Source organism: Pituophis catenifer, unplaced genomic scaffold (genome assembly GCF_029215685.1).
Source record: "Pituophis catenifer annectens isolate HBS135680 unplaced genomic scaffold, rPitCat1.0.hap2 SCAF_1, whole genome shotgun sequence".
Taxonomy (NCBI): domain Eukaryota; kingdom Metazoa; phylum Chordata; class Lepidosauria; order Squamata; family Colubridae; genus Pituophis; species Pituophis catenifer.
The window spans coordinates 319,434,613-319,461,599 of NW_027256881.1; the positions used below are offsets into that span (position 1 = coordinate 319,434,613).

Genomic DNA, 26,987 nt, shown 5'->3' on the forward strand with positions numbered 1-26,987 from the left:
TGCTTTGGATAGCATCATCCAACTTCTCCTTGGCTAGTAGTGCTTTTATTAGTTTATTCTTCCCCTTGTTTTAATCCAGTTCTTCTGTGGAACATCACCATTTTGATTTCTGAACAGCAGTGCTTCCTTTTTTCCCATTGTTTCTCTTTATGTTCAACAAGTGGCACAATTTAATTGCTATATTCCTCTTGAGGGAGGCATCATCCTAGGTCGGTTTTATACCAGTTAAATCCTATTTTGCTTTTTTATACTGAGAGTTCATGCTCATTTTGTCTATTTCTCACACTGAGCATTGGTGTATAGACAATGAAGGCCATGAACTTTACGAGACAATGTTCTTTTGATTTTTCAACTAGTGGTTTCAGCAATACTCACACTTTCTACAATGCAATAGCCATTATCCTGTTCAATTTATCTTATACAATTATTATATGCAGATCCCTATAAGAAGACTGAAGGGGAAAAAGTCTTAACCAAAGAACCACCAAATCCAGGCCCAACCAGGTTGCAAAAGAAAACTAAAAAGGAAAGACAAATAAATATGATAGGTCAAAAGATGGCTTTTTCTTCCATTCTACTGGCATGTTAGGGATTTTGGAGAACAATACAGCTTGGTTATATAAGGAAGTCCATAAGTATTTTTAATGCTAAAACAATCAAGCATTTGGGGCTTAAATACATTTATATCTATTGTGTAACATTTTTCATGAGTGCTCACAATAAGAATTATAATAAATTAAAAACATACAGAGTATATTAGCTCAGTAAGCCATGTTAAACCAGATAATTACACATTACTTGGCTCAAATTTATTTAGACCTGATGCCAGATGTAAGAGTTAAGTTCAGAAGAAATTTTTCATGCTCTGGGGAATGACCTGGAGGAGGGCATTTCACAGCTGGGTGCTGCCAATGGAAACATCCTTTCAACCCTAACACCATATCTCATCTCTCAAGACACCAAAATGGATGCTGAAACCAAATGTTGCAGTTCAGGCACGAAGTAGGAGATAGGCAATTATTCAGTTATTTTGATAATGGTGGCATGGGGGTTCAAAGTCATAATCAGATCTACGTAGAAGCTTGGAAATGAACAGGGACTCAGAAAAATGAGAAAAACAGGAAGCATGATATGTCTTTATCAAATACACCCTTATACATTGTATGTTAGACTAAGTAAAGTCTCTATGTGGTCCTAGAAGGCTATCTCAAGAACATCATATTGCAGTAGCCCAAATGGAATTTTATCAGAATATTGGAACCAAGTGTCCCTACGCAAGAAGATTTGATAAAATGTATACTATGGCATGGAGGTCTTTAGCTAGACCTCCATTAACAGCAGTGAATCAAGGGGCATACTAGATAAGGTACAATATTAGGATTGTACAAAGCATCTAGCAATAGCACTTAGACTTATATACCGCTTATAGTCCTTTTACAACCCTCTCTAAGTGGTTTACAAAGTCAGCATATTGCCCCCAACAATCTGGGTCCTCATTTTACCCTCAGAAAAAGGATGGAAGGCTGAGTCAACCTTGAGTCTGGTGAGATTTGAACTGATTTGAAGGGAGTTTGTGAACTGCTCCTCTGAACCTATTGCTCAGAGGTTGAGATGGGGACATTTATGGAAGACTCAATGTCTGTCAACTGTCCCACTCAGTCATCTAGCAAAGAAAGATTCCTGGCCATTTGTTTTGCCAAGAGTATACTTTATCGGTCCTCTCGCCCCTCCTGTTCAACATTTATGTGAAGCCACTGGATGAGATCATCCGTGGTTTTGGGGTGGAGTTCCATCAGTACGCTGATGATACTCAGCTGTACATCTCCACCCCAGACCATCCCAACGATGCCTTGGAAGTGATGTCCCAGTGCCTGGAGGCCGTGCGGGTCTGGATGGGGAGAAACAGGCTCAGACTCAACCCTTCCAAGACCAAGTGGCTGTGGCTGCCGGCGTCCCAGTATAGCCAGCTGACGCCATCGCTGGTTATTGGGGGCGAATCACTGGCCCCCACGGAAAGGGTCCGCAACTTGGGCGTCCTCCTGGACACACGGATGTCTTTAGAAGGGCATATGACGGCCGTGGCCAGGGGGGCTTTTTATCAGGTTCGCCTGATACGCCAGTTGCGCCCCTTTCTGGATCGGGACTCCCTACGCACAGTCACTCAAGCACTCGTCACCTCTCGTCTGGACTATTGTAATGCTCTCTACATGGGGCTCCCCTTGGGGTACACCCGGAGGCTCCAGCTGGTGCAGAATGCGGCTGCGTGGGGGATTATGGGAGCGACGGGGCACTCCCATGTGACTCCTCTCCTGCGCGAGCTGCATTGGCTTCCGGTGGACTTCCGGATGCGCTTCAAGGTGTTGGTGATCACCTTTAAAGCGCTCCATGGCTTAGGGCCAGGGTACTTACGGGACTGCCTTCTGCCACCAATAGCCTCCCACCGGCCAGTTCGCTCCCACAGAGAGGGCCTCCTCAGGGTGCCGTCAGCTAGACAATGCCGGCTGGCGACCCCCAGGAGGAGAGCCTTCTCTGTGGTGGCACCTACCCTTTGGAACAATCTACCCCCAGAGATACGAGTGATCTCCGACCTCCAGACTTTTCGTCGGGCCCTAAAAACTCATCTCTTTCAGTTAGCCAGTCTCTCTTGATTTTATGATTTTATGGTTGATTTTAAATTTTGATATGGATTTTAAATTGATAAATTTTAAACTATGGGCCAAATTTAATTATTTTAAATCTATTTTTAATCGTACTTTATGTATAAATGTTTTATTTTGGCTGTTCACCGCCCTGAGTCCGAAAGGAGAAGGGCGGTATAGAAATTTGAATAATAAATAAATAAATAAATAAATAAATAAATAAATAAATAAATAAATAAATTGAAGCTTAAATGGTTACAGAAGTAGCGTAAGCTAAATCCAATGGTTTCCCATGCACATAACCCAAAGTTCCCTCTTTCCTCCCACCCGGCCAACCCCCAGTTATCTGCAAATGTCCAATCAGGTGTTTGTATATTGTTTAGGAAACAGGAGTTCTCAGCTCTGCATATTGTCACTTGACCCTGGATGACTGTAGCTTTTTACATGGCTCAGCTGGGCTTCCATCCCCCCCCTTATTCCTTACATTCAAATCCTTCCCTCTCCCTCCCACCCATGCTAATGTCAGACTGCCAGTTCATGAAACCTGGATAGGTGAGATGCAATCATGACAGTGTCACTTCAAGACCTTTTCTAGTTCAGTATGATGGACTATTTGGTGCAGGTACATCCATCCTCAAAAGATTATGGAGGAGTCTTAAGGCTGCTGCACCAAAATTCTGAGAAGTCCAAGTCACAGAATCAGAAAGGGTCTTCAAAAGTTCTCCTCCAAATATTTGGCTCTACTCTGTGACTTATCTTTTAAAGTGGACCATCAGTTCCTCACCACACTGAATATCATCCACTTCCGTAAACTTCCTTTTTGGTCTCATTTAGGTGATCTTATGCTCTATTTAGCCCATAATTTGAAGAGTTAAATATAGTCATTTGAAGGGCTGACCAATTCCAGTCTAGAATCTGGGCAGGCTAATATAGTCACAGTCTTTTCTACTAAGATAAGATTTTATTTTTATTATTTATGAGATAGCTATGCCTCTGCATTAATAATGATAAAGCTCTGTTCTTTTTTCTTCCTTGATGATGTGTTTATATTTTCTTGCACTTGGACAAGTGGGCTGCCTTATAGATGAAAAATTATTTTCATGGCCTGAATTAGTTAAAACAAATACATTTTCAGGGACTCTGCTATCTGTTGTTGATTTGATGGATAAAGTCATAGCTTGGTTCATTTCCTCAGCAGATGATGAAAGTATAATGTTTCCTGTGTGCATTAGGACAAGCGTTATAAATGGAAGTTAACACAATTAGGTTTGAAGTATTATTGTTTGCTGTAATTTACTGAAAAAATTTGCTTCTCCTAAAGACTTTAACCAAGAAGTTTATCAGCACTGATCACAGCTTGCTACCGAAAATAGAGATGAATTGGTGACAGTAATAATTGTGTAACTAAAGTGTTATGCAATAAAACACGCCTCCTTTTTGACTTGCCACTTCTGCACTGTTAAAAAAAAGAGGAGCAGCATTCCAGGAAGGTAATACAAAAGGGCACGTATTTCCAGGAACTTTGCCTATGCACTCTATCTTTTGATGCAAATTAGAAAGCATTACTGTAATTTAAAGTAAGCATGTCTGGTCTATCTCCCCTCCAGACTTTAACTATTGATTCACAAGCTCAAGACCACTATATTATCTCAGCTTCTCATGCCTCTCTGTGTCTTAAATTGATCTTTAAATAACATGGGCCTTCAATATTATGATACCCAATGTGGGACAGTGGCCACACAATTTTATTAGAACTCAGGAGAATCGGGTTCATGTTTGTCCTCAGCTATGGAAAGATAATGGATGACTGAGCCAGACACTCTCTGCCCAAGTTGTTAGGAGAATAAAATACAGCTTGATCCTCATGTAAGCTGCCTTTGATTCCTGGAGAAAAGACAGGATATAAACACACACATTAATAAAATAATAAATAATGGAGAATCTTCTGACATCCCTTTCAACAGGGGTCTCTTCAGTAAAATAGCGTATGGATATTCTATTCACTTGGGAAAGATTGAGGGCAAAAAAAGAAGGGGACGACAGAATGAGGTGGCTGGATGGAGTCACTGAAGCAGTCGGTGTGAGCTTAAATGGACTCCGGGGGATGGTAGAGGACAGGAAGTCCTGGAGGAACATTGTCCACGGGGTCGCGATGGGTCGGACACGACTTCACAACTAACAACAACAACAACATTCTATTCACTTAGTTATACGTGGCTTCCTTACCAAGCTTAACATTTAGCAGTAAAATATGGAAATTACTGATGTAATATCATGTTGACGGGAACAATGATGTGCCTGTTGCTATTTCTACACAATTTAGCAGAGGCAGTTAGTGTGTCATATTGGCAAGGAAGACTAGTTGATTAGATGTTAATGTCACTGACAGCCATTGACATGGAGTGAGTGATTTTTGTAGTATCTTCAGTCAACATTGCCTAAGATTATCTTCATTATCAGTCGTTCTAGTCGTATGAATGGTTGTGGGTGACAGAATCATAAGGATATAAATTTCTGGTGATATAAATTTCATCAGAAAGGATTTTACGGTTCTCTTTTCCATAGCGCTTCAATAATGATGCCAGAATAAATTGACAGTTCTGGTCAGCCCCCGTAACTTGTGAGAATAAATGCTGTCTTTGGTGGGAGAACTCCTAAGTGATTTGAATCCTGTCAAGAACATAATTCTCTGGCATCAACCTGAGGATAGAAGAATTTGAACTTTGCACATTTTGATACAATTAATGGACAGATTAGAATTAAGTTTCTGACTAGTTTTGCATATTTCCCATTACATTTCTCATCGTGAATATTTAAACAGTGATTATGAAAGAGAAAAAAAGTTTTAAATATGTGCATTTCAGTGCACTTCAAGTGCATGCTTAGTAGATTTACAAAAATAATTCATAGATTGATGTGCAGGTGGGATGGAATGGAAATGAAGTCATGCAAAAGTGAGAACTGAAAATAAGGTGATATGTTAACCATTGCCAAGTGGGTTAGAAGGGGATGTCCACTCTATAATAAAGCAGCATGATATATGAATTCTTAGATATGGCATTTGAAAAAAGGAATATATCATGGCTACCATCTTCATGTCAGGCCTAAAATATAAAATGTTGTGGCCCGCCAGTGGCCTGTGCGGATCGTGGCTGATCCCGATGAGGAGGAGGCTGGTGTGGTGTTGCGCCAGCAGCCGGCGCAGCCGGTGCTCTCGTCAGACAGTGAGGAAGCTGAAGAGGATGTGGTGCCAGAGGCAGAGACTTAGCCAGGGCCTTCAGAACCTCCAGAGGCTCCTTCTAGTGGAGAGAGCGAAGTGGAGGAGCCTCTTCTCAATGCTCGAGCACGCAGGGCTGCCAAAAGGCAGGAGTGGCTACTCAGGAGGAGGAGGTCTCCTCGAGAGTAAGGCTTGAGGATAATTGGCCACTCCCTTAGCCTATTTAAGTCACACACCTTTAGTAAATTTCTTGCTGGAAACAATCAGTAATTATCATCAGAGCATTTTTGGAAAAGTCTTATCATATCTTGTTTTCTGGGCTGGTTGCCAACCTTTGCTGGACTTTGGTTTATTCTTGCTACTTAATAAATTTGATAAGGATCATTGGTGTGTGTCAATATTCTCAGGAATCCGGAGCTGGGGCAGAACATATAATTCAGCTGTCACCAGTTAAACACTAGAATGTTATGTACAAAGGAGAGGAGGGGCTACTGTTCCTTTGGCTGTGGACCATACTATATCACTGGTTAAGCTTGCTAAGAATTTCATGTGGGAAGTGACCTGTCGAAGCGTAAATGAGCTTCGATACTCCCCCTGAAGTAATTGCGCTTGATTAGAGATGGATGGATCTTGTTTTTCCATGCTGTATACTTTAAAGAAAGAAAACCCGAAATATATTCTAAGAAACATTTTATTATAAAGAAATAAAACAAACTTACTATCTACATCGTTACTGGCAGGTATATCACATAGATGGACAAAAGAAAAAATCAGGAACTTAGAAAAGAAAGAACGTAGACATGCGCAGTAGCTCAAAGTTTTCACAAAACCAGTCTTATCTCTGTTGCTACAGAGACGGGCCTGGTGGCTCAGCAGACTGATAGCATTGTGATTAACACCAGCTGTCTGCAATTACTGTAAGTTTGAATCTCACCAGGCTCAAGGTTGACTCAGCCTTCCATCCTTTCCAAGGTAGGTAAATTGAGGACCCAGTTTGTGGGGGCAATAAGCTGACTTATATTTATACAAATATACAAAAGTATGAAGGCTATTGCTTAACACATTGTAAGCCACCCTGAGTCTCCTGAGAAGGGCGGCATATAAATCAAATTAAAAAAAAAAAGACGTGATAAAGTTCTCTGGCAGGCTACCGTAAATCTTAGGATGGAAGCTCGGCTGACAAATATTAACGCAGTGACAATCTCATTCTTAAATACAGCTCTGTATGCTGCCCGATTAAATTTTAACTGTGGCAGAACTAGAATATAACAGAATAACAAAATTGGAAGGGACCTTGGAGGTCTTCTAGTCCAACATTCTAGTTCCTGCTTAGGCAGGAACTAAAACTTTATTGATTACATAATATCTGAACAAATACATTATCATATATGATTACAAATGTAATTCATATATGAATATGTTTCATCAATACAATTTCATTTTAATTGCTGCCACATGTTTACTGGACCCATGTCCCTCCTGGTTGGTACTGGCCTCTTGGGAGGTTACATGAGGCTGGCTCCAGGGGATTATAAATGCTTCTTTGAGTGAGGGTGTCTTTCCCGCCGCCTTGAAAGAGGCAGTGGTGAGGCCTCTCCTCAAGAAGCTTTCCCTGGACCTGGCTGTGTTAGCTAATTATCATCCGGTCTCCAACCTTCGTTTTGTGCCGAAGGTTGTTGAGAGTGTGGTGGCACGACAGCTCCCCCGGTACCTGGATGAAGCTGTCTATCTAGACCTGTACCAGTCGGGCTTCAGGCAGGGGTACAGCACGGAAATGGCATTGGCGCATTGGTCAATGATCTCTGGAGCGCTCGGGACAGGGGTTGCTCCTCTGTCCTGGTCCTATTAGATCTCTCAGCGGCTTTTGATACCATCGACCATGGTATCATATTGCAGCGGTTGAGGGGGTTAGGAATAGGGGGCACGGTGTTGTGGTGGTTCTCCTCCTTCCTCTCATACCACTCGCAGTTTGTGTTGGCAGGGAGGCAGAGGTCAACCTTGAGGCGCCTTGCTTGGGGGGTGCCGCAAGGGTCGGTCCTCTCGCCCCTTCTGTTCAACATTTATGTGAAGCCACTGGGCGAGATCATCCGTGGTTTTGGGGTGAGGGTACATCAGTATGCTGATGATACGCAGCTGGACATCTCCACCCCAGACCACCCCAATGATGCCCTTGACGTGATGTCCCACTGCCTGGAGGCCGTGCGGGTCTGGATGGGGAGAAATAGGCTCAAACTCAACCCTTGCAAGACCGAGTGGCTGTGGCTTCCGGCGTCTCGGTATAGTCAGCTGTTGCCATAGCTGTCCATAGAGGGTGAATCTTTACCCCCCACAGAAAGGGCTCGCAATCTGGGTATCCTCCTGGACACACGGCTGTCTTTAGAAGAGCATATGACGGCCGTGGCCAGGGGGGCCTTCTATCAGGTTCGCCTGATCCGCCAGTTGCGTCCCTTTCTGGATCAGGATGCCTTGTGCATGGTCACTCACGCCCTTGTTACCTCTTGGCTGGACTACTGTAATGCTCTCTACATGGGGCTCCCCTTGAAGAGCACTCGGAGGCTCCAACTGGTACAGAATGCGGCCGCGCGGGTGATTATGGGTGCAACCCATTGCGCTCATGTAACATCTCTCCTGTGCGAGCTGCACTGGCTCCCAGTGGTCTTCCAGGTGCAATTCAAAGTGTTGGTTACCTCCTTTAAAGCGCTCCATGGCTCAGGACCTGGGTACTTATGAGACTGCCTTCTGCCACTGATAGCCTCCCACTGACCAGTTCACTCCCACAGAGAGGGACTCCTCAGGGTGCCGTCGGCCAAACTATGTTGGCTGGCGACACCCAGGGGGAAAGCCTTCTCTGTGGGAGCTCCTGTCCTTTAGAACGAACTGCCCCCGGAAATACGCACAATCTCTGACCTCCGAGTTTTTCATTGTGCCCTCAAGACCCTGCTCTTCCGACAGGCAGGGCTATCTTTGTAAAGTAGTTTTAAATTCGGAGTTTTAAATTTTTGGGTTTTTAACGAAACTTGGCCGTAAATGTAATAATTTTAATAATTTTTAAATTTAATTGGGATTTGTATTGTGTTTTTTACTTGGCTGTGCACCACCCCGAGTCCTTCGGGAAGGGGCGGTATAGAAATAAAATTATCTATCTATCTATCTATCTTAATTAATCTTACATTTAAATTAAATATATTCCGTTTCTGGGCTCTGGTCATTTTTTGGAGTATGATCTCAAAAACAAAAGACAAGTGAAGTCTCAGTTCTCAAAATATTGCATATTATATACTTCTGATTTATAGTATCTGATGAAGCTCTCCAGGTTTTTAGACTGAGATGTTTCTACTTAACCACGAGGATGCTTGGAATAAAATATACTTGGACCCAGAAGAACCGTACGCCAGTGGTGAAATGTAAAATTTGTTACTACCAGTTCTGTGGGCGTGGCTTGGTGGTGAGAGGTAATGTGACAGAGTGGGCGTGGCCAACTTTTTTTTTCCTTTTAAAACCATTTTTTCTACAACCGCTTTGGGCGAAGAGGTTGTAGAAAAAATGCTTTTAAAAATTAAAAAGAAGCCTCTGATGATCGCGCAACTCAGCTAGGCATGGTGGGGGGGGGGTGGCAGGGATTTTTGCTACCAGTTCTCCGAACCACCCGCTGCCATCGCTACCGGATCGGGTGAGATGGTTGTTCTGTCCCCGTACCACACACGCACCCCCACAGACGGCCCGGAGTTAATAAGCCACACGACAAAACTCTTTGAAGATAAAGCTGGCAGCAACCCAGTGGCTAGCTGCCAATTCAGACTTTACTCACACAAAACAAAGATTAGACTGCAAGCATTCTGATAAAACAGGCAGAGTTTCAACAATACAAGAATTAATCCAAATGCAGTCCGATAAAGCAGGCAAAGTCCAGTAACGCAGAGATCATGGATTATTTCCAGTTTTTGCTCGTCACAAACTGAACCGGCCACCACACCCACATTTATACCCTGTGGGGTGTAGTCCAGTGACTCAGCTAATCTCTGGCATGCCTTCCCCTCTGCTGCGCACGCTTCTCCCTGCGCCTCTGCCGAGGGTCCAGGCAGCACTTATCTTCTTCGTCGCTGTTCATCTGTGGCTGCGGGGACGTGCTTGGCTCTGGGCCTATCTCTTGGCCTTCGGTGTCCTCCGGAGGCATTGCCAGAGAGGAGGGTCCTGGAGAGGGAGTCCTTGCCAACTCCTCTCCCTCCCTCTCAGTGTCTGCATCTGTCGATAGCCCAGGCTCAGGCAACGGAGCCACAACAACGGTCCAAACTGGGAGCATGCACACATTTATTTATTTATTTATTTATTTATTTATTTATTTATTTATTTATTTATTTATTTATTTATTGGTTGGTTCGATTTATATGCCGCCCTTTTCCGGAGACTCAGGGCGGCTTACAAGGAGTTAAGCAATAGCCTTCATACTTTTGTATATATCTGCTTAGTAGGGCTTTCGGCCCTCCCCAAGCGGTGTTCTTTTTTGTACAAAGTCAGCTTATTGCCCCCACAAACCGGGTCCTCATTTTACCTACCTCAAAAGGATGGAAGGCTGAGTCAACCTTGAGCCTGGTGAGATTTGAACTTGCAGTAATTGCAGGCAGCTGGTGTTACTTAACAGTGCTTTAGTCTGCTGCGCTACCAAGGCTCTGTCGTTCACACATGTCTGTGCATGTCTGCACATGTGCATGTTTGCACATGTCCGTGCATGCACATGCATGTCTGCGCATGCACATGTTTGTGCGTACATGCATACCTTTCAGTTTGGACATGCACACGAGCAGTTTGGGCACTCGGTGTCTTAAACGTTTGCCATCACTGGCCTAGACTACTATTTGGTAACCGCCCCTCCCCCCAAAAAAATGTCTATGAAGAGTGAATGGAACTAGGCATTCACCTCCCCTCAAATTTATATATTTATATACAGCAGATGTTGAATTCATGTTATTAAAATTTGTGTGTTTTGTGGGAGACATCCTAATTAATCCCAGGTCTAATTGAAGTATAGTTCTTTCTTTGAAGCTGCAGAAAGAAATATTTATGATTGGTATTTTCAGGAGATAGGAGAAGAAGTAAAAAAGAAAGGAATTTTGCTCAGGAAATAAAATAGTCATTTTTCAGTGCAGCCTTAGAGGAATACTGACAGCAAACATGCTGATTTGTAACATTTGTTTTTGTACACAACAGGGAATTGATGGAAGGATCAGTGGGGGGAATAGCATAAACCCTGGATCATTTCCAGAATGGTAATCAAAATACAGCCTGAGATGTAAAGAAGGTGGCAGGGATTAATTTAAGTTTTAAAAAGCCTGTAGAAATTTGATGAATGATAGAGGTGGCATCTCAGAAAGTGACTGGATGAGATATCCCAATGTGTCTGCATTGTGAATAGAGTTTCCCCTTCTAGCATTGGCTCTGCTTTCTGGATCCTAACTGCCATTGGCTGAGACATAAAGAGATGAATAAGACCAGGAAAAGAAAAAGGGTTGAAGGTAAAAATGTAATAATTGAAAAGGAACATGCTGAGAGGACCCTAAAGGGACAACAGGCTTAGGAAGGTGAAACAGAACATGAAATGGGAAAACAGCAAGATGAGACAGTCGGAATCTGTGTTAAACTCAAAAAAGAAGAAAGGAAATGCTTTAAGTGACAATAGCAATTGTTTACAAAGTAGTTTCAAGTATATTATGAACAATTCACACATCTGCAGGTGTAACACAATTGGAGAATATGTATTGCATTTAAAGGTTCAATACCTTGTACAAAAGGCTTTAAAAACAGGTGGGCTCATATAAAAGAATGCCATTTCTGCTCATTGCAATATGCTCTCCTTGAGTTTTACTGAATATTTTGAATATATCATTTATAGAGGGAAAAAAAGTATACAACTTGTTTATATAACATCTCTTTTGAATTTAGTTTGACTAGATTCTAGACCAGTGATGGCTAACCTTTTTGCCATCGAGTGCCAAAAGTGGGGGGAGTGTGAGGGGTCACGCACACGTGTGCCCACACCCATAATTCAATGTGCCCCCCCACCCAGCTTTTGGCACATGATGGCACGGTGGGCCCTGTAGGCCCGTTTTTTCGCCCTCCCCAGGCTCCAGACCTTTTCTAGGAGCCTGGGGAGAGTGAAAACGGCCTTCCCCACCCCTCCTGGAGGCCAGAAACGGCCTGTTTGCCGACTTCCAGTGGGCCCAGAAGGCCCGAAAATGAGGGAGCTGAGCTAGGACAATGCTCGCGTGCCCACCAATATGGCTCCGCATACCCTCTGTGGCACAAGTGCCATAGGTTCGCCATCACGGTTCTAGACCTAGATAAAGCCACATAGTTATTTTGGCAGTGAATGGAAGTTACTATTGTCTTCATTGGGATATTTTTTCATATCCTTTTTTTACTTATCAACATTCTATTTAGCTTTTGTAAATCAAGCTATAGATGTAAACGTATAGACTATAAACAGATGTCAACTGATCTTTTTCAGCTGTTCATATAGGTATTAGGATTCTAAGTGACTTAAAGTTCAGATAGTTTTTTTGTTCAGTTACAATTCATTATTGATCTGATTGATCATTATCTAGCTTCTATTTTAAAACTTCTAGTGAAATAGAACCTACCACTTAATGTGGCAGCCTGTTCTACTTGCTGATAGTTGGTATTGTCAAGATGTTTCTCCTAAGGTCTAGTCTGAACCTTCTTCTAGGTTACTGTGTCTTGGTCAAACCCCAGGATATTGTGTCCAGGTCCAGGTATCACTATTCCAAATGAACCATGATAAACTGTAGCAAGTTCAGGTGAGATAATATTTACCTATTTAAGTTTGCAGATTTTTTCAATTTATAAACTTGTTTTGGATTAGATAGTTGTTCAAACAGAGGACTTCTCTATGTTAATCAGGATATATGGCATTATGTTCATAAATGGTAATCTCCTAAACTAAACTATTTCAGGATAAGCCTGTGGCTTACCTCTGAATAAAGAACACCAAGACACTGGGGTACACTACTTTGAGAGGTGGTAATTAGTCATAGAAGTGATTGAAAGTAGCTTTGAATTTCAGTTTCCTACATTCTGATCAACTCCTTAAGCATTATATTACTCAGGTTTCTCTGCACTTTTAATAAATTGGTTTAGAATCAATTGTCTATCAATTGTCAAAAGTCTTGTGTCTGAAAGTAAATTCTGACTGTGAATGAAAAGAATATTTTTAGCTAGGATGAAATTTGGTTTTTCAAAGCAAGAACAACAACATTTTGCACCATAATTGGCTTTTATAAGCACGCATCATAAATGCAGAACCCTGTATCTTGAAAAGTACTCTGTGTATAAGGGGTAGGAATCCTCAAAGATATATACTGCTAACATTAACATAATAAGAGAAGGATTAAACAGCTCATAGCGGTTTTGGGACTAAGCTTTTTATAAGTAGCTCATCTTGAAATCAATCTCTTTCTCCCTCTCTCTCTGGATTCATTCATTTAAAATTACATTTACGCTATTTATATAATTCTCACCAACATCATGATGTGGCTTACATTACATGATTTTCAATGATTATCTATCAGAAATCTTGTTAAAGGGCAGAAGCCAAGGATTCTCAACAATCACCCATGAAGAACAGACTATGCATATGCCCAATTTTTCTTAAGACAGTTCTCTAGTTGAAGATGTCATCTATTTCAGGGGTAGACAACCAGGTGTGTTCCAGATGTTTTTGACCACTACTCAAGCAATCCCTTGCCATTAGCCCTATTATTAGAAGCTGATAAGAGGGGACATGTCGAACATCTGGAATGCACAATGTTGCCTACCCCTGTTCTATTTGAATAACTCATTAATACATAAAAATGCTGAAGGGAGTAAGTAAGGAGAGCAAGGGCCTGATGTTTTCCATGAAATATTAACACCAGGGCAGTAGAGTGAGCAGGAAGAATGCAAATTATCTGATCATAGTATACAAGCCCTGGCTTTTTTTTTTTTTAAATTATAATAATTTCTAAAACGTCACCTTAACCTTTAGCATAGATAAATCTTATATAAGTTTCTGTCTGTTTGTCCATTTCATTGCTTCTTTGTTTCTGGGTTTTTTTTTCTTTACTAATAAAAGACCATCCTAATCTTAAATTCTCCTTACAACAGTGACAGCTCCTTTTATGTACATTTCCTGATGAAGTATCAGGGTTCCTCATTAGACAGGATACATCCTGGTGGACTCTAGTGGCTTGTTGCATATTGAATTGGAGTGAGCATAGGCTTCACTCAGGTCCGCTAATACTCAAACCCCATTGGCCGACCTGTCTGACAGCTCCCTATAAAAGGGCAAGCAGTCAGACGAGCCAGCTGCTGGGTTGCACTGATCTACTAATAAAGAGCTGTTGTTACTCTTAGCACTGAGTCCTGTCTCTTCCATCACCCCATCTAACAGGCTAAACCTTAATTTTATATATAATGACAAGAGGCTTCAAAATGAGCACTGTGCCATTCAGAGCCTCTGCAAGAGCAAAACCTCCACATTTCAGACTCCATAAGGCTGTAAATTCTTCAGTCCCTAGACTGAATAAAGGTGAACATTTTGTAGCTTGATAGTATAATTACTGAACATTTTGACTACACTGATTTGATAATGATGCATGGAAAAATGACAATTTAAACCTGGCAAGGAAAGAACAAATGCCTCATTGCCTCCTGTTAAATGAAATGTCTTTGGCTGCTGATTCCTTTGTTGCTTTCGTTGGTGTGTTTCTCTATTGAGATGGGAATGATGTTGAATAGAACAGTGAACAAACATCTGTCTATCAACACATCATCCCCGATATACACCCACCAGAGGTGGGTTTCAGCAGGTTCTGATCAGTTCTGGAGAACCGGTAGTGGAAATTTTGAGTAGTTCGGAGAACCGGTAGTAAAAATTCTGACTGGCCCCGCCCCCATCTATTCTCTGCCTCCCGAGTTCCAGCTGATTGGGAGGAAATGGGGATTTTGCAGTAACCTTCTCCTGGATTGGGGAGGGAATGGGGATTTTACAGTATCCTTCCCCTGCCACGCCCACCAAGCCATGCCCACCAAGCCATGCCATGCCCACTAAGCCACACCCACAGAACCGGTAGTAAAAAAATTTGAAACCCACCACTGACACCCACCTCTTTAAATTAAGAATCCATAATTCCTGCTTAATACTGCAATAATATCCACTGTACAACATATGAACCCTGAAGCTCAAATCAATAACATTCAAGCAAACTCCTCCTTCTATATTCTCCCACACGTATTGGGCTACATATGACTTGCTGCAAAGACTAATCAGCTGTCACTGGCTGGACACAGGCGTGCCTTTTTATTTGCATAGACAGGAGATGTGTTACACCTGTCAGAAACTATTCAGAAATTTTAAAAGGAAATCAATGGAAGGTTAATTACTCTAAACTTACACTTCACTAATGTTAGGAGTATTTAAGAAAGAAGAACACTTCTTATATACTCTGGTTGAAAGAATACAAGGGGAAGGAAGAAATGGCTTTGGTGTAATTCTTTATGATAATAGTGAGGATTTTTAAAAAATCCTAGGAAACAGTACTCTAACACTAAATACTGTGACAGAGTATGGACAAGGAGAAACACAACACAAAAAGAGGAGAATGCATTTTATTTTTGTTGGGCTCTTGGTGTTGGTTGAGCTTGCTTTTTTCTTGCAGATATTTCATTACCGGATGACAAGAACTAAACTATGAACCCCACAATTCAACCCTGAGCTACATGGATTGCACCGGATTTTATTTCAGCAGGTTTTCTTTGTGCAGTATAATGTACTCAAAATCTACACCATATATTTTCATATGTTTTCTCAATAACAGCAGTAGAAATATTCCATTCAGGGCAAAGTGCTTAGTTTCTGGGAATGCAAAATGATTTGGTGCAAAATAGTAAGATGGACTAAGTTGATTCCACATGGTGCCAATTTCTGAAACCTTGTCAATCCCAGTAGCTAACAGAGTAAACAAAGATTTTTATTTTACAAGCTTGAACTTTGAATGATATGAATATGTGTATCGATAGCTTGTTAGTAATTTTCAGTGTGTGGTATTGCTGGATGTAGGCATTAATGTGTTGATGTGCAAGACTGTTTCTAGATTAAAGATCCTGCAAAGAGTAGCATGTGCATTTTGTTTATGCCCATGCATACTGATCATATGAAAGAAAGAATAAGTTGTCGACAGTGGCATGTTATGCTCCAACAGATGGTGATAAAGGAAGAACTAAGGATGAGTTTGGGGAAAATTGGGTAACTTAATGAATAAATGTGAATCAGGAGGAAAAAAATATTCCATTAGGTATGATATGAATGAATGGGTGGAATTAGAAAAGAGGGTACAGAAAAAAAAAATGATCAGGCCATTTGGAGATCTAAGTGAGATCTAAACAAGAATGGTGACTTCTTTCTAGGTATCTAAGGTTCTAACATAGTATGTACCAAAATCATGACTATTAAAACTACGTTTATGATAAGGTTACAGGAATAGAATCTTGTAAATCTGAAAAACCCACCTGTCTTGCTATTACTTCCCAGAGAACTAGAGAAGGTCCCTTTTGAGATGCTTTTTTCAGTGGTGATATCCATTTATGAACTGAGATAGCTCTTGTCAGACCATTGCCCTGGCTGCAGTTCTTCCTCCTGTCTCCAAAGGTTATTATAACAACCCATTACAAGAATATAAAGATGTTAAAGGAATTATAAATGTGGAATTGATCATATTTTGATAGAGTCAGGAATGGACTTTTGGAAAATATGGAATGGAAGAAAGCCAAAATAAAATAAATTAATGGGGAAGTAGAACAACTGCAGAAAGAAAAAGTGTAAATTCTCAAAGGAAAGATAAATTTCCCAAAAGAATGAAGAGAAATTGAAAATAGAGATGAGGGTATGGAATTTACTTTGAATAGAATGAAGACAGTTGCGTTGCCAAAAGCCACAGAAAGCTATGGAGTTATACCAATGAAAATATGAAAAGGTTCTTTGGTGGAGTAATGAATAATAAGAGAGTATGAATGAGGAAAAAGAGTATATTGGAGAATGGTTGCTGCAAAAAGAAAAAAAGAAAGAAAGAAAGGTTAAAATTAAAATGGAGAGAAATTTTTTATAGAAAACAAACAAAAAAAAAAAATTGGGGGGGAGGGTGAAAATATATAAACAAAGAGCTCCAGCATTATAACTGGAATAAAAATAAAAATCATTAAATCATCTGGGATGAAACTGAAACTGAAAATGCTGAAAGGAATATTTTAGAGAGCTATATTGGAATGCAATAGTATGTCAAAGAATGGAATTAAATTAATGCTATCAATGTTAGCATTCATAAAAGAATGAATGAAAAAGTTTTCCTCCTTCCCTTTTTATTTTAGGTTGTTTAAATTTTGTTTTTCTTTCTTTTCCAGCATATACATTAAATAATGGTTTACACTTTCTTGTAAAATATATATCACTGTATCGTATTTATATAGTCTACATATGTATTCATTATTAATTGATGTATTATTAATCTAACATTTTTCGGGAAAGTCAATTGCAATGCTTTTAAAACTGAATAAATAAAACTGTATAGAAGCTGCCTACTCAGACAATTGTTAAAAAGAAAATGAAAGAAAAACAATAAAAGAAAACCAATAATATGACAGCCTTGAAATATGATGTTGCTTCGTGTGCATATAATTGGAGAAACATTAAAATATAGATATAACTTGCTCCTGCAGTGGCTGTGAAATGTCTGTAATAGACATTCAAAGACTACATCTGTGGCTGATATTTGTTCCCTTCTACAGGAGGCAAGAGTGAATGCAAGAACTATGGGGTGATTAGTCTGTGAATGTTAGATTATACTCTGTGATGCAGCACAGAGTCTGAATGATTGATGTATTTTAGACTTAGCTGTGCTTGACAGCAAATGTGGAGAGCACAACTGCAAGATATACATCAGTAAAGGAAGAAATATGGGAAATAGGTGAAATATAAAAAGCAAGAGTAAATGAGTTGAGAAAGGAGTTGGATAAAATTGACATAAGCTTCAAAATGAGAGAGATGAAAAGTGATTAATGTATGTGGGGGATCGTTTGAAAAGCAGAAAATTTTGAAAACCTGAAGATGAAATTATAAATTAGAATTACTTATATTTCCCTGTTTTTTTTTTACATTTCTTTAATTTCCTTGTTTACTATTTCATACTTCTCAAACTTTTGGATAATGCCGCTTACCCTGAAAAGAAATGACTTGATGGGATATGAAGGTAGAGATGATAGGTAGATATGTACTGTATATATATTTCCAAATCAAAGGATGTTCATCGTTTTGCAGAAAGTAAAGATCTGTGTTCCTTTCTAGGGTATCAGCAGCCTCTTCAGTTCCTTAAAAGTGGTGCGACTCCTGAGATTGGGTCGTGTGGCCAGGAAGTTGGACCATTATCTGGAATATGGCGCTGCAGTGTTGGTGCTCCTGGTTTGTGTCTTTGGATTAGTGGCCCATTGGCTTGCGTGCATCTGGTATAGCATTGGGGACTATGAAGTTATCGACGAGATCACGAATACCCTCAAGAACGACAGCTGGCTCTGCCAATTGGCAGAGAGTATTGGAACACCGTATCGGTACAATGCTACTGGATCAGGGCAGTGGGAAGGCGGACCCAGTAAAGATTCACTTTATATAACTTCTCTCTACTTTACCATGACAAGCCTTACGACAATAGGATTTGGAAACATAGCTCCAACCACTGATGGAGAGAAGATTTTCTCTGTGGCCATGATGATGGTTGGATGTAAGTAAATGGTTTTTGCATTTGTTTCAGTTTTATTTACATCTGCTGGCTCAGGGATTGATGTTTTCATATTATCACAACAAAGTCACAAAAAGGAATATATCATTATATTGGTATAAAATCAAAGGAAGAGTATCATGCACAGGGTTACTGGATGTCAGGCAAAAGGAGGACATGTCTTCCTTTTTATCCTCATGTCCTCCATCTGGCAGGCACAACCTTAAAATCAAATATTATCCAGTTTTTTCAGTGTCTTGGGGCTTTGTTTTTTGTTTTTGGAAGGGGGAAGACTGTTTTTACAATAATAGTCATTCAAACTTTTGTGTATTATAATTTTGTAAATTGTCTGCTTCCTCCTGACACAATAGCTTGGATTTACATTATTTAATTTATTTCGTTCTAACAATTGACTTCAAGCTCCTTCAAATCCATGATTGCTATAATCTGTAGATCACATAACTGCTCATGTTATTTCTATAGTGAAATTTGAAATGTGTGTTTTCGATTCTATATTATCATTACCCTGTTTCCCCGAAGACCTCTCCGGATAATAAGCCCAATCAGGCTTTTGAGCGCATGCATTAAAATAAGCTCCCCTGAAAATAAGCCCTCCCCGAAAATATTTAAATGCATGCACAGCTGGTCCCCTCCATTTCCTCTGGTTAGGGTTAGGGAGACAAAGCTGGAAATCAGATAAGAGGAGCCCCATGTTGCTCCATGCGCCCAAAATAATAAGACCTCCTCAAAAATAAGGCCAAGTGCTTATTTCGGGATTCAAAAAAATATAAGACAGGGCTTTATTTTCAGGAAAACACGGTAGCATATATCCACTAGCATGCATCCAGGAACACCGGCTGGCAGTCATATGCCATGATCCCAAATCCCAAATCCTGCGCCACCAAGGCTAGGAGCCTCGGTGGCACAGTGGACTAAAGTGCTGTTAAGTAGCACTTAGCTGCCAGCTGTCTGCAATTACTGCAAGTTCAAATCTCACCAGGCTCAAGGTTGACTCAGCCTTCCATCCTTCCAAGGTAGGTATAATGAGGACCTGGATTGTGGGGGCAATAAGATGACTTTGTATAAAAAGAACACCGCGGGGGGGGGGGCAAAAGCCCTACTAAGCAGGTATATACAAAAGTATGAAGGCTATTGCTTAACGCATTGTAAGCCGCCCTGAGTCTCCGGAGAAGGGCAGCATATAAATCGAACCAATACATAAATAAATATATAAAATCTCTACCCATACTGACACCAAACAGCACCAGTTAGATTGGAGTAACACAAAAATCATCAGCCACACTTCCACCCACCACGCTCGTGAGCTAATCGAAGTCTGGCACTCCACAAGCAATTCCATCAACAGACACATTGACCTCCAACCCCTCAGAATCCAAATCAACCACACAGCCAACCAGAGACAGCACCGACCTTCAACCAACCCCCCCAGCTTCCCCCAACCAGCACTTCACCTCCTAATGACCCTCACCTGATGTAACCTCCCCATTAAAAGACCCATCACAAGACTCCCACTGATGACTCACACCTGACCCATCACAAGAACCATTACAAGACTCTCACTTGATAAACCCACACCTGACTTATCACAAGACCTACTGACCAAACCAAGCCCTTATAAACAAAAGAACACTGACACCAACCTAAATCTCTGCTGAAGATATTACCCAGCCTGGTAATGAAACATTCGGAAACCAACCCACAAGCTTGGAGAACAAACCCTTCACCCTCACTAGCATTTATTCTTGAAAATAAAGATTTGTTGGAAAATTTTGCTTACAGTATATTTACTTACATTATACAGTATTGCAATTGAAAAGCCAGTATTTTTGATGCTGGAAAACACAATTTCATGTACATGTAGGCCTAAGTACATTTTTTCAATTTCTCAGTATAATTTTTGCTGCAGATGTCAAAATAAAATAGTGTGTCCTCCTTTCCCCAATTGTCCTCCTCCTTTCCAATTGTCTGTCTCCTCCTTTGCCTGTTCAGATATCTGGTAATCCAGAACTTGCAGCACTTTTAGTGAGAATAGGGAAGCCGCTATGATAACTTGTGGTGCCTTTTCTATCGTTTGCAATTTCCTTCATAAAGCAGCAGTGACAACTCTATTTCTTTATAAAAGTGTATACATGTATGTTATATGTTATGTTGTAGACATGACAATAAAGCATTTCTATGTAATATTTACCTTCATTTTCAAGGATCACAGGGCATAGTATATTTGCCTGGAGTATATTTAGATTTTTTTGGGTGGTGGGGGACAAACACGTCTGGAAAGATAAATAACATGGTTATCTGAGAGAGATGGAATTGATTCCTGGCTGAGTTCAAGTCCATTTGCAGTGCTCACTTTGAAACTGGTGCCGATGTACAGGTAGTCCCCAATTTACAACCTCTTGCTCAGTGAAACATTTGTTAGGTGAATTTTGTCCCGTTTTATGACATTTCTTGCCATCATTAACTGAATCACTGTAATCAGCAGTGGGCTGCAACCGCTTAACACACTTGTGCACAGCATTCAAAATACAGCAATTTGAAGCTCAGCTGCTTACCTTCTAAGGCAGCCCCAGTAAGTAGAACAGCAGAGGCACAGAAATCAGCTGTGCTACGCGAATCAGCTGAGCCAAAAAGAAGGAAATATAGGACAGGATAGAGCAGGGGTGGGTGGGCGGGGCCAGCTGATCATCGGAACTACCGGTTCGCCTGAACTGGTCTGAACCGGCAGCAGCCCACCACTGACTATAATCGTTAAGTAAGTGAATCTGACTTTCCCATTGACTTCACTTGTCAGAAAGTTGAAAAAAAGTGATCACATGACCTTGAGACACTGCAACCATCATAAATGTGAGTCAGTTGCCAAGATCTGAATTTTGATCACATGACCATGGGGATGCTGCAACGGTTATAATTCTGTGAAAAATGGTCATAAGTCACTTTTTTCAGTGCTGTTGTAACTTTGAACAGTCACTAAATGAACGGTTGCAAGTCAAGGATTACCTGTAATGCGAGAACCGATACTGAGATGCAAGACTGGGGGTCTGATTTAGTAAGAATTTGTGTGGCCCTCTTTGTGAAATCTGGATAAGTTTGGTGACATGCCTCAGAGATAAAGAAGGATGTTAAAAACATGTGGCATTAAGGCTTTATGCAGTGTAAACACACTCTGTGCATGCAAACATTTAGTGGCTTGTATTAGTTTGTATTTATTTATTTTTAAAAAGTTGACTGTAGTGAGGTTGAAAATACTGTACTCAGGTTGAGTTTATGGAAGTCAAACTGAAGTTATCAAATGTTGAAAATATTGAAATAACTGCATGGGGTTAAATGATGTTAAAGATATTTTGGTTTGTTCTCAAAAAGTGTGCAGTTTGAGCTGGGCTAAAGTATGTTTTAATCACCTGATAATGTTATTCTTCATCACTATGGGAGCTAGCGGCAACCTAGATGATCCCTACTTTGAACAAAATATTACTGTGGTTCTCTCAAATTTCTTGTTGATCTGCAGCACTAATCTTTCTTCAAAAGGACAGTTAGAACAAATTACATTTTTGTCTTCAGATGCACAAAGTCACAAAAAGTCACAAAAAAGTCTGTATAATTATATATTCCTTTCGAGTAGTTGAGAATCTCCACAAGGTTATTTGTGTATCTGGAAAATGCCTGGGGTGCGGTGGGATTACATAAAAATGCTTGTTGTGCAGTCAGAGGCAAAATATTTGGGGTTAAAATTGATAACAGAAGCTAGTTTATATTTGACTAGAGCAGATTGTGATCCACCAACACAAATTCCAGAGCAATCTATAGCCTAACTGAAGAAACTGAAACCCGTGGAGATCCACTTCTGTATGGAATCCTGATGGTTTACTTGAATATGATCTAGATGAGAGATAAAGGACCTGGAAGAACTGAAGTAATGAAGGGACATAGGATCCTCAAGTCCCACTGAGATGTTCTACAATTTTCTGCATCTCTAACACCTGGCCCATTACAGATAAAACACAGCAATAGGGAAAGTCTGTAGAGATTCTCAGTCATCCAGGTCATGGTTGTCCCAAAGGTGCTTTTTCAGAAGGCAAGTGGAAGTCCAGTTCCTGAAAAAGCACCTTTGGGACAGCAATGGGGATCAAGTTTGTCCAACTGGGAAAACCCTGGCAGTGGATTTTATTTTAACAGAATAACAGAATTGGAAGGGATGTTGGAGGTCTTCTAATCCAATTTAGGCAGGAAACACTATACCATTTCAGACAAATGGTTGTCCATTTTCTGGCAGCACCGAGAATTTCAAAGTGCCTTAGTTCTCTTCTGCTTCTTAGGAAACAAATTTTGTCCATTCAGCCAGCCAGTTTGTCCTGTGTGCTATTACCAACCTCCTGTTTCAATTCTCTTACTCTCTGAAGCAGCTGAGATATTTACTCTCCTGGATTAAGTTAAACATCAGGTGTGGACAGTAGTGGGATTCAAATCCCATCATTACCAGTTCGCTCGTGGGCGTGCACTCGTGCTCGTGACGCTTCTGTGCATACGCAGAAGCTTCTGCGCATGCACAGAGATGTCTGGGTGGTTGGGTGGAGCCTCTCGCCGCCACCACTACCGGTTCGCCCGATCCAGGCCGATCTGATCCGGGCCGATCTGGGGAGAACCAGTACCAACCCACCACTGGGTATGGAAGCATAGGGTCCACCCACACAAATATTCTCTTTATACAAATACCATTATGTTGTGAGTCCCATCCCCCATACAAAACCTTTGATATCAGCCCCTTTAGGCTCAGCTCTTTTGAAGCTCACTACTTATTGGCAGGTTGACTGCTGGAAAAACCTCCTTGTCTTCTATTTCCTCCTCTTACCTTTCTTCTGTTGATGTTGCTATATAAAATATTTTTGTAACGCAGGGCTAGAACTATTGTCCTGTTTGCAGCCCTTCCTTTGCACTTGGCTTTTCTCTGGCTGAGATCTCAGCTGTGTGGGGAATTAAATTCCACGCTGCACAGGGTGCATGTATTTGGGCCACTGAATCTCTTCTGAAAACCCAGTGATGAATAAGCCAGCTAAAGACATCTGTTGCCATATAATAAATTGTGCCAAATGCTGATGTAAACATGCCATGCTCGAAGCTTGTAAACAAAACTGCACTGAGAAAAACCTGGTCCCACAATAATTGATTAAGCAGCATTTGTAAAATGGAGTAAAGCGCGTATTCTCTTTCTCTCGTCTCTTGTGCCCTAGCCTTTGGGAGGAATTCAAAGAAGAGAGTCTGGCTAGCTCAGATGAAAGGACTAAAACCCTGTTTTGTTTTGTTTTGTTTTGTTTTGTTTTGTTTTGTTTTGTTTTGTTTTGTTTTGTTTTGTTTTGTTTTGTTTTGTTTTGTTTTGTTTGTTTGGTCATGTTTGGTCACAGGGAAGATTGCGATCTGAAAAAGTTACATGTGAAGTGGAAAGAGGTTTGGCCATATTGATGGGGTTATAGAACTTGTAGACTATCTCATTTAGACAGTTAACAGATGAAAACTGTTTCTTAATGCTACTGTAGTTATAATTACCAATTTATGCAGTCTTATTAATGTACACCATAGCTATGGAATTTCATAAAACAAAATCACCCCAGAGTTTTCCCTCAGATTTTTAGGCAAGAATGATGGCATGGATCCAGTGGATCTCTTCTGTAAATGAACAGAAGGTTTTTTTACAGGAGGGACAAAATTCTAGCGAAAATTCCTGTTGGGGGAAAGAGGGGGAAAGTCTCCTGTGTTGCCTTTTGCATAATTCCAGGCGGTCCCTGTTCCCTTTAAATAACATTCAAGGAAATTGCAGAGGGAGGAAAAAGCTTCCCGGTCTGCACCAAAAGCATTTTAGGAATGGATTTGTATTAACAGGAATCCTGAACTAAACCCATTGCTAAAACACGATGGTTTCTAAGCTTTGGAAAATATTCTAAATAGAAATGTGCCAGTGTTTTAAGTATTATTGTCCCAAAGGTGCTTTGTTTTTCAAGAGGCAACTGGACTTTCTGGTTTTTCTTTGAAGACATTTCACTTCTCATCCAAGAAGCTTCTTCAGCACTGGCTGGATGATGTGGAATGGAAAGATCCTGTCAGAGCGGAAGGAGCTTCTCGGATGAGAAGTGAAATATCTTCAAAGAAAAACCAGAAAGTCCAGTTGCCTCTTGAAAAAAGGAGGAGAAGGAGAGGAAGAGAGGAGGAGGAGGAGGAGGAGGAGGAGGAGGAGGAGGAGGAGGAGGAGGAGGAGGACAACCATGACCTGGGTGACTGAGAATCTCCATAAACATTTAAGTGTTATTGTTTAAAAAAAAGACAATTTATTAACATGAATGAATGTGAGCTTTAATATTATGTTCAGTCTCCTTGGTGTCTGCTACTTGGAAGAGGCAATTTGCAAAGTTTCAGAATAAATAGAACAGAGAAGAAACATTCATTCTTCTTAATGTATGCAGGTCAAGCTGCTGTTAAAAGAAGAGCTATTGAAACTAAATTGGCAGCATCAGTTTAGATGCTCTAAGTGAGCCTTCTCCAACTTATCTTTTCTGGCTGGGAATTCTGGGAGTTTTAGCCCCAAATCTGGAGGGTATCTGTGCATGTTTTGTTGTCTAAATAAAGCATAGCTTTAAAGGGTATTTTCAACTTCCCTATTACAAGCTGCTTCTTTACCAGCATTCTTGTATTTTTACAGTACTTGCAGCATTGCAGCAAGTAATACAATCAGGGAACAAAAAATAGTGAAGACACTTCAGGATATAAGCTTGCATTTTTAATCAAGTCTTCTCCAAATATGAATATATGAACCCCATAAAGTTTTCTTCCATCCCAATTCAATACTAGGATCTTCAAAGTGTCCTAATGTTTGTCTTCTTTTATTCCCACTCACCCACCCCCTCATAGCTTCCTTTGACTATGGTATATAAATATCCACTTAGGGTTTTACAGTTTGGGTGACTTTCTGGACATTTGAATTTGTTTTCAAAACACACACACACACACACACACACACACACACACACACACACACACACTTGGCCATTCCCTCTCCCTCTTTCACCAACATTAGAAGCTTTTGAAATTGGGGGAATAAAGCATTCATTATGGCTTCTTCCTCAAACATACACACTTTGTAGTGCCTTTCCTTTTTATAATTGTTGTAAAAATGTGTATGAGATTCCTTATTTTTATCTCAGAGCAATGTTAGGAGATGCAGCTATTTGAAGCAAAGATAGTTTGTTTGTTATTTTACTTATATACCATTCTGTCACTAATGAGAGCTTCTGCACCAGAGACAAATTCCTTGTGTGTTTTATCACACAGCCAAATAATTCTATTCTATTCTATTCTATTCTATTCTATTCTATTCTATTCTATTCTATTCTATTCTATTCTATTCCATTCCATTCCATTCCATTCCATTCCATTCCATTCCATTCCATTCTATTCTATTCTATTCTATTCTAGTGACTAACTTCATGCATACACAATTTGCTTATACCAACTAGGTACTGAAATTCTTCAATAGCGATTGATTGATTGATTGATTGTTCAAATTTGTACAGCCACCTATTATGGAAATAAGATGCCATATTATGTGTATTACAATGGCCATCTATGTGATTTTACAGTGTTTGGATTATCCATTTTGCTAAAAAATTAGTATTCTATGACTAAACCTGATCTGGGTTTGTTGCAGATATTTTTGGTGGCATTCATGCTACCCTTTCAAAATTTCAGATCAATGACTTGTCCCCAAATCTTCCCTTTTGTGAAAAATATGGGGTCAAGGAATCATTAAAAGAAAATTCTAAGGCATGCCTATTGACTGACATTTCAAAATGGTGTTATAATTTCTAAAAAATTGGATTGCTCTAAAAATTTGGGACAGCTATGGCATATATTGCTCATAAAAGATTGAAGAATGCACACACTTCATACTGTATATAATTTCCAGTCTAGTAATTTCTAAATTTTTAAAAAGTTCCACATAATTATGCAGCTGGCTGAGTGCCTTCTGTGATACAAAGAATGTCAAAAGCATTATAAGCTCGTGGTGTGAGAAGCTTGATTAGCTGGGGAGAAGAAACAGCACAAGCAATTAGCACTGCATTCAAGAACTGCAGCATCACCTGAGGGAAGGTCTTTCTTGACCTGCTTTTAGTATAACCAAGATTCCTACTGTGAAGTTGTGGTGTCAGAAATGGCTCCTTTTCCCATGGTAAGAGTACTTTTGAAATGGGATGGGAGCAAATGGGGCTGAAACTGATCTTGTTCTAGTTTATTTATTAGTATATTGCCAAA

The 26,987-nt window shown here is 40.4% G+C and overlaps 1 protein-coding gene across 1 annotated transcript in view; it reads left to right on the top strand.

Moving 5' to 3' along the window:
- KCNH5 (potassium voltage-gated channel subfamily H member 5) overlaps positions 1 to 26,987 on the top strand; it is a 214,630-nt gene that overhangs the window by 71,188 nt on the left and 116,455 nt on the right. The window contains exon 7 of the mRNA XM_070931612.1: positions 18,245 to 18,674. Within this exon, the coding sequence (XP_070787713.1) occupies positions 18,245 to 18,674 (430 nt within the window). The remainder of the gene's footprint in view (positions 1 to 18,244; positions 18,675 to 26,987) is intronic.